Source organism: Manis pentadactyla, chromosome 11 (assembly GCF_030020395.1).
Source record: "Manis pentadactyla isolate mManPen7 chromosome 11, mManPen7.hap1, whole genome shotgun sequence".
Taxonomy (NCBI): Eukaryota; Metazoa; Chordata; class Mammalia; order Pholidota; family Manidae; genus Manis; species Manis pentadactyla.
The window spans coordinates 41,334,711-41,348,146 of NC_080029.1; the positions used below are offsets into that span (position 1 = coordinate 41,334,711).

The 13,436-nt window shown below is 42.0% G+C and overlaps 1 protein-coding gene across 8 annotated transcripts in view; it reads right to left on the reverse strand.

Moving 5' to 3' along the window:
- The window catches only part of DAAM1 (dishevelled associated activator of morphogenesis 1), a 192,367-nt gene that overhangs the window by 19,075 nt on the left and 159,856 nt on the right, over window positions 1-13,436 (reverse strand). For 7 of the 8 annotated variants that reach the window (XM_036919117.2, XM_036919114.2, XM_036919123.2 and 4 more), the window contains 3 exons: window positions 12,653-12,682; window positions 11,449-11,555; window positions 3,966-4,050 (listed from right to left, as the gene is read on the reverse strand). In XM_036919117.2, the coding sequence (XP_036775012.2) occupies window positions 3,966-4,050; window positions 11,449-11,555; window positions 12,653-12,682 (222 nt within the window). The remainder of the gene's footprint in view (window positions 1-3,965; window positions 4,051-11,448; window positions 11,556-12,652; window positions 12,683-13,436) is intronic. The other variant, XM_036919143.2, reaches the window with a different exon arrangement.

Here is a 13,436-nt window from a genome sequence, read left to right on the forward strand (position 1 = left end):
AGATCTAATGCCCTTGGACTTTTTTTTTTGTAAATTTACACTGACCCTCTAGACACCAAGGTCCTCCTTGTAACTTGGTGCTGATATGGGATGATCCATTTAGTAGATTTTCAAATGTTTGTTGGATTTAACTAAGGGACCTCAGGAAAGGCAGTCAGTCTGTAGAGTCCCTGAGAACTGGAGCTACAGGGAAGGAGGGGAACGGTATGAGGTTGGAAAATATTCTAGGCAGAGTGTGTTTGGCGTCAACAGTACAGGTGGAGGAGCAGCTGTAACCGCAGTGCGGGAGGGTGGCAGTGGTCCAGGTCGGGGAGTAGGAGTGACCTTATAAGAAGTTCAGTCTATTTTTGAGGTCACTAGGATGTAACTTAAAATCTTACGTAGGTGAATGAATTTGATTTTTAAAAGATCACTGTGCTTACAGAATGGAGAAAGAATTAGAAGAGATCAAAAGTCTTAGGGGGTTGTGATTAGACAGTTGAAGCAGTGATCCAGATGGGGGATGGCGGTGGCCTGGGTTGGGAAGTGGACAGATTCTACAGCTATTTTTAGGGGGTCTGGATAGAACTGTCCTGACTTGCTGAAGGATGGATTATGGTAGATGAGGGTCAAAAGGGTGAGCTCCAGGGTTCTGGCTTCTGCAACAAGGTACACAGAGTGTAACAGGGAACTCAGGAAAAGAGGTTGGAGGAAGATAGGTGTGGAGAAGGAAAGTTTAGTGTTTGAAATGCTGGCAAAAGAACTAAGGGATGATTTTCAGTAGGTGGGCGAATGGCTCTGAAATCCTAGAGAGATGTGTTTGCAAGATAAAGCACTGGTGGTAGTTGTAACACGCATGGATATGAGTGAGGTAACCAGGAACCATCAAGAGAAGAAAAGCAGGGCTGCAAAGAAGCCATCATTTTAAGGGAAGAGAAAAAGAAGAATAGGAACCTTCAGAAGAGACAATGAGGAGCAGGGGGAGCTAGGTGGAATTACAGGGCCAAAGGGAGAAGGTGTTTCATCATGAAACAAGTGTCCATTGGCATCACACACTACCAGGAAATCAAGGAAAATGACTGCCAGTGTCCCCTGGCTTTGACAACAAGGAAGGTGTGTGTCTTTAATGAGAACTGCTTTAGGGAGGTAAAGAAGATAAAGTGCAGTGAGTTGAAGAAAACAGAACAGAGGTGAGTGTGGACAAGCTTTCAAGAATTGTGGCTGTGTCAAAAAAGAGAGTGGACAGTAACCCAACAGGTATGTGCAGTGTGAAGAAGTGTGTGTGAAAGGCTGGAACAAGTTTGTGTCAAGGGAGAGAGGTAGAAGACGTAGAGGAGGGGGCGGCATGCTCTGATCCAGCTGGGCCCTTGTGCAGAAAGAACGGACAGACTAGAGCAGAAGCCAGGACACCCCTCTTTCCTAATGGGATGGAAAGAGGCAGAGATGGAGAAGTGCATGCCATGGGGTTCAAAGGTCTGATGGCCTGATAGCTCTAGCACTTACGTGCCTCTGTTCAAATGGTTGCACTGGGAAGGACAAGTTTCTTATTCTGCCTCAATGCAGGGAGGGAAGGCAGCAGAGCAACAGGAAGGAAGGAGGAAGAGAGAGAAAAAGGCTTATGTGTGGACTGTCATCTACTGGACAAGGAAATTCAGTTCTAGTCTCAGGGATAGCCCCCCACCCCACTACCAGTCACACTGAGCCCACAGCCCCCTGTTAGGATAACACAATGACTAGCTCTCTTTTGGAACTTACAAGAACACAGTAAGAAGCACATACTAAAGGCTCAGTCAATCCTTCTCAAAGCAGAGTTGAGTCACAGACTGTGTATAGATAGTTTTAAGAAAGGAATGAAGAGTTAGACAAACACCTGGGAATAAAAAAAAGGTATGCAATCCAAGAAAGAGAAATGTATTGATCTCATCTGAGTTCTGAAGTCAGCAGCTAAAAGCAGCAGAAGAGGAAGGAATGAATGTGGCTCAAATGCAAATCATAACTCTGAAAAGAGATGCTGGCTTCAAAGTTTATCTAGGAAAAGTGCTGCATGAAGGAAAAGGAAACAAAAGAAGAATGGTAGAGTAAGGAAGAAAAGAAAGAGCGTGGGAGTTGAGCAGAGAACGAAACAGAATTGTTAGGAGAGATCAGGTAAAAATATCCTCCTTGGCCAGATTCAGCTTTAGTAGACTGATTTTCTTACTTGTATTTATTTGAAGTACATTCTATTTGCACTGCAAGCCCTTTTGGCAAGATTTAGAAATCCTTTCCCTCAAGGAGGAATTTTGCTGGATGCAATTTCACAGTAAACAGATCTTGTGGAATTTTAAACATAGGACCTTGTCAATGGGGCTGAAGGCCCAAGATGAAAGCAGCTTTCTGCAAAGTTCTTCACTCTGGGTGAGCAGCTTCTGATGCAGGCAAGAGCACATGGTCAGCTGGGGGCTGGGGAGGCGAAGAGGGCAGCTGGGGCAGAGACTCTATCCTGACTAGTATACAGAGAGGGAGGGAGAGCATGTGGAGGAGCTGTAAAATGCCCCAAAAAATGAACTGTAGGTTTAGGAATTTATTTTGAACTATTCATACACAGAGCATCCTGAGAGACTTGGAAACAGAGTCATTAACTGTTCATAATGAATCAAACCTTAAAAGGGTAGCATGAGAAGTTTTTCCACTGCTAAGTGTGAGGGTTTCACCTAGGACAACTGTAGCTGCAGAGGCTTCAGGGAGGGACGGGTCCATTTGGGTGTGGTGACACCACATGCCTCACTCCTTCCTGCTTTGTATCTGGGGCCTTTTAGGACATCGTGAGAACCATGGAAAATGTACATGGCGATGAGCAGGCACTCCACCTGGACCAGCCTCGCCAGCCAGGAGCACTGTCAGCAGTGCAAACTATCCTTTTCCTCTGCTCTTGGAAGCTGAGCATGCCTATAGATGAAATCCTGAGTTCAGCCTGGAACCATGATCGCTTGTGTCCACAGATGACCTTCAGTGGCCCTGGCTCTAACAAATGTGGGCCTCTTGACTGAAATCACTCAAAATATGATTCCATCCCAAGGACAATGAGACAAGCGGGCAGACAGCCTCAGAGTAGTCTGAGAGTATCTCCACAGAGCACAGAAAATCGTAGGCCCAAAGAAGGAGGCAGGTGATAATCTCTGGAATGTCTCTTAGGTCACCAACACTATCTGTGGGGAACAGCTGAACAGAGCTGCTGAGTAACACATAACACAGAAGCAGTGGCCATGGGGAACGTGTTATAGAAATACCACGTGAAGAGAGACAGGGTCACTACATCCAACTTCCTGCCTGGCCGTGAGAATAACACAAATTTTCTCCAAATGGCATGAATGAAGGTGGGTACTGACTATGTGTAAATCCATCTTGGACTTGTGAGCCATGACCTTTGAATTTACTGCCAATTATGACACAAGACTAGCTTACGACTTAAGAGACAAGACTCAGTCCCAAGAAACGTACACCCCACCTTATACCATGTGATAATTTTGACCCAGGTGACAGTGCTCAGAGTTTAACAGTGGTCTTGTGGTTGTGGGAATGGTGAGCAAAGACCAAGATACAAATTGTATTAAGGATTTAGTAATGAGTCAGTTTACATGGTCCAGTCTGTGATCTCACAATGCTAGTGGGATTCTTGATATTCCTGTCAAACCCGGGTTTTCCTAAAGTTACCATATTTATATAATGTACGAAGGCATATACCTTAATTACAGCATGAAAGACAGGGCCTTGCATGCCGTTCCCTGGCATTTGACAAACTTGGGACCTTCCTTTTCATGAATCATTTTGAGGTACAATGAGAGAATAAAGTCATAGTCTCCTAACAGAGCTGAATGGAACCCTGCTTCAGCCTCTTCAGTTCAGAGATGAGGAAACCATCTGCCAACAGCAACCAGATTTTCTCACTGTCCCACTCCCTGCTCAAAGTCAGTTGTCACCTGTGCTCTGAGATATGTCTGGCAGCTCACCTGTTCCAACATGTCCTTGGGCAGATCTTCCTGCTCATCCATTGTTAGAATTGCCCGTTTAATTTCATCATTAGATAATTTCAACCTGGAGAAAGAATATTTTATTTTGTTGTTAACAATATTGACTTGACTTTTAAAATTTAATTCAAGATCATTCATTTTGTTGCTCTCACTGCTGATTTTCAAGTATTGTTTTTCTCAAAATCCTTTAGTGAAAGCTTATTTCCTGACAATATTACACCCAAGAATAGTATTTTGAAACTGTTTTAACATTCTTTCAGGGCTTTGTAATGCTCTGCTGACAGAGATCAAAGCTGTTATAGTCTTTCATTTAGTTACCTTAAGCAAGGAATTGAAAGATGAGAAATAGGAAAATCACTCACATACAACTTTTAAAAAAATATATAGTGTCCATGAATTGCAGATGAAAAGAAAACTAAGTTTCTTAACTTCATTATATGTCAGGAGTTTTAAAGTTTGCTGTCAGATTAAAAATGGATTTTAAGGTTAGAATCTTTTTAACATGAGAATCTATGTTACTGTTAAAAAGTTAAACAGTTAATATACAAAATAAAATGTATAAGCACTTCCTAATTGGAGAGTTGTCACACATATTTCATTTGAGCTTCATAATAACTGTGATTTATTTATTTATTTTTTTTAGAGAAAGAGGCTCAGAATGGTGAAGTGATTTACCCAACGTCAAACATACAGAAAGTGGCAATATCTAACACAAACCTAAAACTCTTGATTGCTAATCATAAATTCTTTTACAAATGTTGGTTATTGTTATATCTCATAGGGAAGGATTTAGGCAAAAAAACAAATCTGTTTTCTGACTACAATAAATTTTTATGATTAATTTCATCAAGGACTTAAGTCTTGATTATGTCAGGACAACAAAGGGTTGACTATAAAAACAGTCATGAAATTAGAACACAGTTGTAAAAATGTATTCTTATGAGACACAGCAAATAATATTCTTAACCATGGTAAAAAAAATCCTAATCAGACTATTACTTGTAACAGTAGTCACTCTTTGGTTCTATTTATAAGCATTAAACCCACTTATTTTAAAAATCTTACTTCCTTATAAGCTACCATTAATGTGGTATACTAATATTATCTGTCTTATCCTCTGGTCTGTGATCTTCAAGAAGCATCACATTTAGGACTGGAGATAAAGACCTAAACACAGAAAATCAGAATAACATGCACAGCCTTCAGGGCTAACTCTGGAGGGCAGGACTTGGGCATCTAGCTGGCCGGGCTCCATCCTGCCTGGGGCAGTGTGACACTTTCTGGGCAGTGTGACCCTGGACAGAGTTCTTCTTGATCCTCAGTTCCCTCGTCTATAAAATAGGGACAATAATAACAACATTTAGGAAAAGAAGGATTGCGTATGTGTGTGTGTGCGTGTGTGTGTGTGTGCGCGTGCGTGCGTGTGTGTGTGTGAAAGCATTCAGCAGTGGCCTTGTGGTTGTGGCAATGGTGAGCCAAGACTGAGATTCAAATCGTATTAGGATTTAGTAGTGAGTTGGGGCTGGCCACAGAAAGGGCTCACTAAACTCTATGTACATTCTACAAAGCCAACTTCTCTACACCAGGGGAAAAACCCGGCAGTACTTATGTAACCTTGATATTCGCATGCAGCTTTCTGGTCATTAAACAGTGCTTAGTAGGGTTATTATGAACACTTCCTAAAGCACTCTTATACGCATTATTTCACCAGTTTCTTCTCTATATACATCACCCATTAGCCCCAGGAGTATTAAAGCATTAGAAGACATGGTTCTCATTCTAAAGGTGTTTACTGTTTGGGAGAATCAAATGATAAGCTGAAACACTCAAGACACGAGGGTGTGTGACACACACACACGGCCACCTGTGCTCCCCAGGTAACTGAGAGGGCTGAATGAGCGTGGGTGTGGACACAAAGGCCCCAGGAGCAGGAGAGATCCCTGGGGAGGAGCTGGAGGAGACACACTCCACTCCAGATAACTCTGGTCTTTTTCTCTAGCTTTTGATATGAGTCTGTTAAAACCATCCATCCTGCTATTTAAGCTGACTGTTGTTCAATGTGCCAATAAGTAGAAAAGGGAAGGAACACATTTGGGAATCCTATTATACTAATACCATTCCCTTCTACTTCATGTTTTCAAATCCAAATATAGCATCTAGGAACATGCCAAATTGTATTCTAAAATGAGACCCACTCTGTCACCTAGTCCATGCTTCAGTGGCATTACAGCTCCCTGGACCTGGTGGATTTCTTTGATTGCTTTAGTCATTCTTGAGACAGTCGTTGCTCCGTGAACATGTTCACTGGACCATCATGTTCACCCACAAACATAAATGGAACAGTTTAGCCAAGCTGGCCTAGAAACCTATGACAGGAGAAAAACTGTATTGTCACACCAAGAATCCACCGTACAGGCCCTGGATAACCCTAGATTCCAGGATTCTAAAGACTCTTCTGTCAATTATGGGCAAGCACCACAGTGCCACCATGCAAGGCTGAGGAAGAGGAGCATTAGGGAGGGTTGAAACTGCCACGAAGGAAAACCAGTTGTCTGTGGGAATATCTGTAGTCATGAGAAAAGCTCTGCTTATAAGAAAAATTAGCTCTGTGTCCTTTTCACATCGAGTCAAAGAAACCATTTATGGTGTATGCAGTTCTGCTGAGTACTTCTGTTTTGCATTTGAAAGAAAATGAGTTGAAAATCATAGTGAGAACAATACTTTAAGTATCAGATTTGCATTTCATTAGCTCCCCATATGGGGTGTAGAACTTTTTGGTTTTGAAATTGTATATATATTTATGCTCCTTAACCCCCACAGGCTGTCTGGACTAGACACTAGCTTTAATTCATAACATTTTGGTTTCTCTTAATGGGGCCCACAAAGAGACTCGGAACTTTAATGGACAGTACTTCAGAAAATCTACCTGTCAACATATTGCCTGGCACGTGGCCTGTTGGAACGGACAAAGAACTGTGCCCTTGGGGAAAGAGAAGGCTATGCTGCCACCCCCACCCCACTCCCCATGCTTCTGGAGGTTGCCCAGTTCTCAGTATCATCTGTCCCACAGAATGAGTTGCTAATCTCTGTAATTCAAGGACCCTGCCAATTGTAGCTTTTTAATTGCTTTTAAAGCTTGGCAGTGTTCTGGGGTGCAGAGGGCAGCACCTTTGGAGACATCCACTGCAACTTTCTTTACAAGGCAGGAAACAAACCAGCCATTTTAGAGCATTTTTAGTCTACCTTGCTCTACTCAGGTATTTCAAACATTTGCCAAGAGAACTGGAACACCAAGGCATAATTAAAATAAGTTAGGGAAGGATGGGCTCGATCAGCCTTAGCTCTGCTTCAGTGGATTGAAGCCAAATCCCCCTACTTTAAAGAAGCTTTTTGTGGTTTACTATGTATCCTGGCTGCCATGTTAAGTGAGCATCTGGAAAAAAAAAGAGTGGCAGAACACTTCATAAAACTGTATTTTAGGTGGGTTCATTTTGCAATATAAACTTGCCTCCAAGTTTCTTTCTTTCTTTCTTTTTTGGAAGGGAGAAGTCTGTTTTAGGGAATAAGCAGAATGAATTTTAAATTGCCACATGTCGCCGATATTCATGTAATAGAGAAGTCGTTGCTTGGCTCTGCTTAGCACCCGAGGAATGGGTTCTCAGTGTAAGGGACATCATGTCCATTGTGCTCTCATCACATGTCTGTGAAAGGCAGAGTCCCTGGCGGCCTGGAGCTTTGATCCAAGTTCACACCTTCCTGGCAGTCTCTGGGAGCTGCAGGTGATCCTGCCACTCATGACCTGAGCATCGTGAAAACAGCCTGCGTTCTCTCCCCTGATTGGCCCCTGGGACAGGGAGGGCTTTCCTTCCAACTGCTGTCCTGGCTCCAGGCAGGGTTGGAGTAGGTGCTCTGACCAAAGAGTCCACTAACCTTTGCAGTGTGGGTGTAAGAGCTTTTAAGGATGACCAAACATTTTGGGCTACGCTCACTAAAATACCCACCATGGAGTAAGCCACCATCAGCTTCCACCTGGTGGGATCTGGTATAATGACTACCCTATGGGAATTACATTCTTAGTGAGGTAAGAAACAGAGAGGGCCACCACACTTTGGAAATGAAATAAGCTTAATAGAAAAAAGATAGCAAGCCTGGAATACTTGACATCAACTTGGAAGTGTTCCTATTCATTGTCTCCATGCAAAAACCAGTCTCCAAGTCCTACTGAGGGTTTTGGTCTCTCTCAATTCTGTCCCTCATCAGGTCTCACCTGGACAATAGAAAGAGCCTCCTGCCTAATGGCTGCCTTCCCTTCCAGCTCTCAAATCCTTCAACCTGTCCTGCAAACCCTTGAGAGAGCACACTTGAAACCTATTAAAAACCTTATTACAGGAGGGTGTTGTGCTCAGTGAGCTGGGCTGGGCGGAGGGGGACGGGTGCCAGGTGATTTCACTCATCTGTGGAGTATAAGAACAAAGCAAAAACTGAAGGAACAAAAAGCAGCAGACTCACAGACCCCAAGAATGGACTAACAGTTACCAAAGGGAAAGGGACTGGAGGTGGGGGTGGGAAGGGAGGAATAAGGGGCATTACGATTAGCACGCATAATATGGGGGGTGGCACGAGGAAGGCAGTATAGCACAGAGAAGACAAGTAGTGACTCTATAGCATCTTACTCTGCTTATGGACAGTGACTGTAATGGGGTATGTGGTGGGGACTTGATACTGGGGGGAATCTAGTAACCACAATGTTGCTAATGTAATTGTATATTAATGATGCCAAGAGAAAAAAAAACATAAAAACAAAAACCTTATTACAAAGCATTCTCTTGAATAATTTGCACCAATTCCCAAACCCATGGGTACATAAACAGACCACTTACTGAGCAGCTATCACAGGCATCCACCCTGCCAAGTGCTTCACAAGCACTCGGTCAAATCTCACAAGCCCCCTGCAAGACCACTACCTCCATCATGTCCATTTTATAGATGAGGAGGGTGTGGCTTAACCCTGGACTGACTCAGGCCCTTACTCTGCACAGGGCATGGATCACAGGCTCACCTGCTTGGCCTCATTTATTTCAGTGGGTTAATTGTGCAAGGGCAGGCCTCTCCTTAGTTATGCTTATGCTCCTCTGGTGCCTCTGCTCCTCCTATCCCCCTCCCCCATGTAAGGGCTACCACCCTCCAACATCCTCTGGGAACCTGCTGGTGCCCCTCTCACTTGGCTGAGCTTCCCTCTCCTCCCAGTCAGAAGCCCAAGCCCTGAATTGTTCGCAAGTCATCTCGCCTATGTCATTTTTCTTCTCAAATTAGCCAAGAGCTTCCAAAGACAGTGTTGTTTTAAGTCTCAGTACATCCTGTGACACCCAGCTGAGTGCCAGGCAAATAAATGCTCTGAAGTGGTAAGTCTCTAAGAAAACAGTAGGAAACATGCCCTCACCTCCCTCCTCCCTCCTTTAAGCTGCTAGAGCTACTTTGGTGCGTAGGAATGCATTGCCAGTGGAAGGGGAGAATGAGAGCAAGGTAACCTGCTGACTGGTTAAACAGCTTAACAAAAGATGATTCAGAATTAATTCTGCTTAATTTCTTTTACCTTTATCATAGGACAGAGGATAAAACTACTGTGAAGAAAAGCATGTGGTACTACATCCTCTGCGGGAGAGAAGGTTTTAGAGCCTGATCAATAAAGCCCAGTTACTACCAGTGAGGTCAATTAGGACTCAAAATTAGTTTGTTATGCACAATACATTTTTTAATTATGCTAACTGTAATAACACTTACTCATTAAATTGGATTTTAATAGATAATTTAACAAATATAAGGCAAGTTCTTAAAATTGTCTTCTAGAGAGAGTTTAGACCTATTCAAGTTCTAATTCACCTTAGGCTCTGATAGTTTTGAGGTAGCAAGGGAATTACATACCACAAATATGAAACAATTCCTTCAATAATGGGATGGGGAATCTGCCAGAAAGAGTTGTAACCTTACCTATAACTAGTGTAATTACCCTCACTGGCATCTTGCATGAAGAATAATCTGTCTATGAGAAACTGGGTCATGGCTTTTACTCCTATGACCACTTAAATAATGTAGAAATTCAGAGTGACAGCTCACTTTGTCAAGTTGTTTTAAAGTGTTCCTCTAGACTGTCAAAGCACAAAATAGATGGAGAAATTCTAGGATTAAAAAAAGTCATCCCCAAATTTTCATTCAATTGTAAGTTATTTGTAAAAAGAAATTGGAACAAAACAAGTTGTATATAGTACAGAAGAAAAATAAGTAGACCTTCGAATTACTTTCAATGGTGTCTTCCTGAGCATGTGTTTGGGGAGCAAAAATGGGGATAAATACGGGGCCTGGCCATTTACATGGATTCCAGCCAGACGCCAACCTGAAATGCTGAAAGGATTGTTTATGTTACCATACCAGTTGTATTAAAATTCAGAATCTCGCTAAGCTTCAATTTCTTTTACTAAAAGAAACACTTGCTCCCTAAAGTAATATATATCTGGCTACTAGTCAAGCTTCTGTGCTGTGAACCAACCCGCCGCCCTTTGTGTTAAATGAAACTCATTCCAAGACTATCTAAAAAAAAAAAAAAGGATTATTAACTTTCCCTCTTTCCTCTCCCTGAAAGGGGAGTTACCGTATTATCAGCCTCAAAAATACATACACAACATGCTTTCCAGAATGTAACCAATATGACTTATACTTAATGCCCCAAAGTTCAGGGTTTTTTACATCTTTATTCACCTCACAAGCATTAGGTATCTTTGCCTGATGTGAAAGTCTCTTTTAGGGAAAAGAAGAAACTAGATACAGGAAAGCTCCTTGCAATCCCCAGGACAACCTGACACAAGGCCTGAGGCTGTAATCAGATCTCAGGCTCCCAAATTTCCTTTCTTCAAGTTTAAGGCTGTGATGGCTCACTCATTATGAGAAATATTTCTGAGCAGGGGTGAACTGGGTAAGTTTGCATTTCACTAAGGTTTGAGATTTATCTATTTTTTCAGTCATAAAAATGTTCAAAAGGAGCAGGAATCATACAACCTTGGACTATAAAGAGGTGGCTTTAGGTAGCGAAATAAAACAGAGCTTTCGCCATCGGTGCTGGTCTCAGGACGGTGTTACTCAGGGCGAAACAACTCCAAGGCAAGAAGTATAGGTAAAAGCAAAGTCCCTTTTACAGGCTCTCGGGAAAAAGTAAACAATTGATTTGGGATATCCTGCTTATTAAATTTTAGGTGTCCGTGAAAATTAAACTGTAAGAAAGAGGGCACCCAGCTCTGACATGTTCCATTAGGGCAAATAAACACCAACAATTCTCACCATAGACGGAAGAGAATCTGAAGACCTGAACCTTAGCAGAGTCCAATTAGAAGAACAAGTACAAATATGTGGTTTGGAGCCACATGATAGAAAAGTTGGTCCTACCAGAATGTTTAATCAACATTAACAATACCTCGAAAGAAGGATGTTGCAATTCTGAGCTCTCCGACCATCAATCACTGAAAGCTCTTTGACTTTAAGTTTGGAGCTCAGTGTATCATCCATGGCATCTGCTTCTTTCTGTAAAGAACATGAAAGAAATCCATCAAAGTCAAACAGGGACATTCCAACTTCAGACACACACTTTTACTTTATATTTTGTTTATACACACACACACACACACACACACACTCTCTCTCTCTCTCTCTGTGTCTCTCATTTGCAGGAATAGCTGAGATGGTGAGTAGGTGGTGGAATTGAAACCAAGGCGAAACAAAAGGAAATAATAAGAAAATCTGACCACCCACATTTGAAAAAGCATTATTTGGAAGAGCACAGAACTTCTAGGTTGAAAATACAAAGCATGTATAAATTATCAGTGAGTGGTGCCCTCCTTTTGTCCCCCAAATCCCTATGGTAGCAAACTGAAGAACTGTCACTCTGAATCAAGCTCAGCAGAGGTTTGCCATTGCAGGTCCAGCCACTGCAGGGCCAATTACTCCAGAACCATTTGCATCCTGAGCACTCAAAAAGCTAAACAATAAAACCTCCCAAACATCTTCATGTGTAACAGGAAGTGCTGAAGCCCAGATGGTACCTTTCATTACCCTGAACCTGATGGACGAGGGGGAGGGGGCAGTTCAAGGCATCAGTTCAATTATTTGAACTAACAATAAAATGCTACTTGCACACTCTGCTGCTGTACAGAAAGCTGTAAGCAATGATGGCCGGTCATAATTTATGGTGGAAGAGGCCTAAAACATTCAGATATAAAATACTGTTTGAGTAAATTGGGCATCAAGGTGAAAACAGACTAACTTGATAACTTGCAAGTTTGATTTTATTAGAGATCAGGATTACTTTAAAAAATGGATCATGGCATTTGAAAAATGTAAGGAAACCAAAGAACTCTGGGACTGTGTAACAGTTTAGGAAACTGCATTTATAACACAGAATTTATAATAAGAGGCACCATGTGATCAAAGTTCAACTGTTTCTCATCATGTAAAGATTTCAGGCATACCTCTAAATATTCAATTAAAAGTTGAAACCCAGTGTGGAACTACCTGGGCTTTACATTACCTATCTGTAAAAAAAAAAGGGAAAACCAAGACATTCAAGCTTACAGTGAGCCAAGCAGTTATACTAAGGAAGGTTTAGGTAGTAGCTCACTTACCTGCTTGGAGTTACTGTTCACAAAGAAATCCTACAGCCATGGCAGAGGCATGGAAAAGGCAAATCAGACACATGCAGTTTAGAAATCACAGCAATAAAAGGGGGAAAGTCAAAGCAGTCAAGGATATCAGTGACACAGGGTAAGAGATGACTTAGGCCCCTATGAGCAGCACTGAGAGTTGATGAAGATGAGAGGGCCCGGCTGAAGCTGCGATGAAGAGCACAGTCCTGAACACTCAGGGTAGAGAGAGAGGATGACATGTGCTGTGCAGCATTCCCAATGACGGCAAACTAAATTCAGAAAATATAGGGCTTAAAACCCCCTAGAAAGACCCAAGTTGGAAAAGGAACAAATCCTCTTTGAAAGGACCACTGGGCTTCATTTATTCAACATTATAATTTTTACTTGAAGCAGGAAAATATCAATCAGTTCCATCAACTTGAAGAAACTACTCCCATTGTTGCGTACTACCAGCAAAATATGCTTTTTTTTGGTGGAAATAATCTCTCGTCTTCTTGTGTCATAAGGAAGGATTAAGAAAAGACAAGTTCAACAACCAAGATCAAGGCATCAATTCAATTACTTAAATTAACAATAAACCACTACTTGCACACTTTGCTGACAGAAAGCTATAAGCAATGATGGCCAGTCATTATTTATTGTGGAAAAGGCATAAAAAATTATATATAAAATACTGTTTGAGTAAATTGGGCACCAAGAAAAAACAACAGAGTAACTTAGGTCAGCAATATTAACCCTCAGTAACCCTTGAGGGTCCAGACAA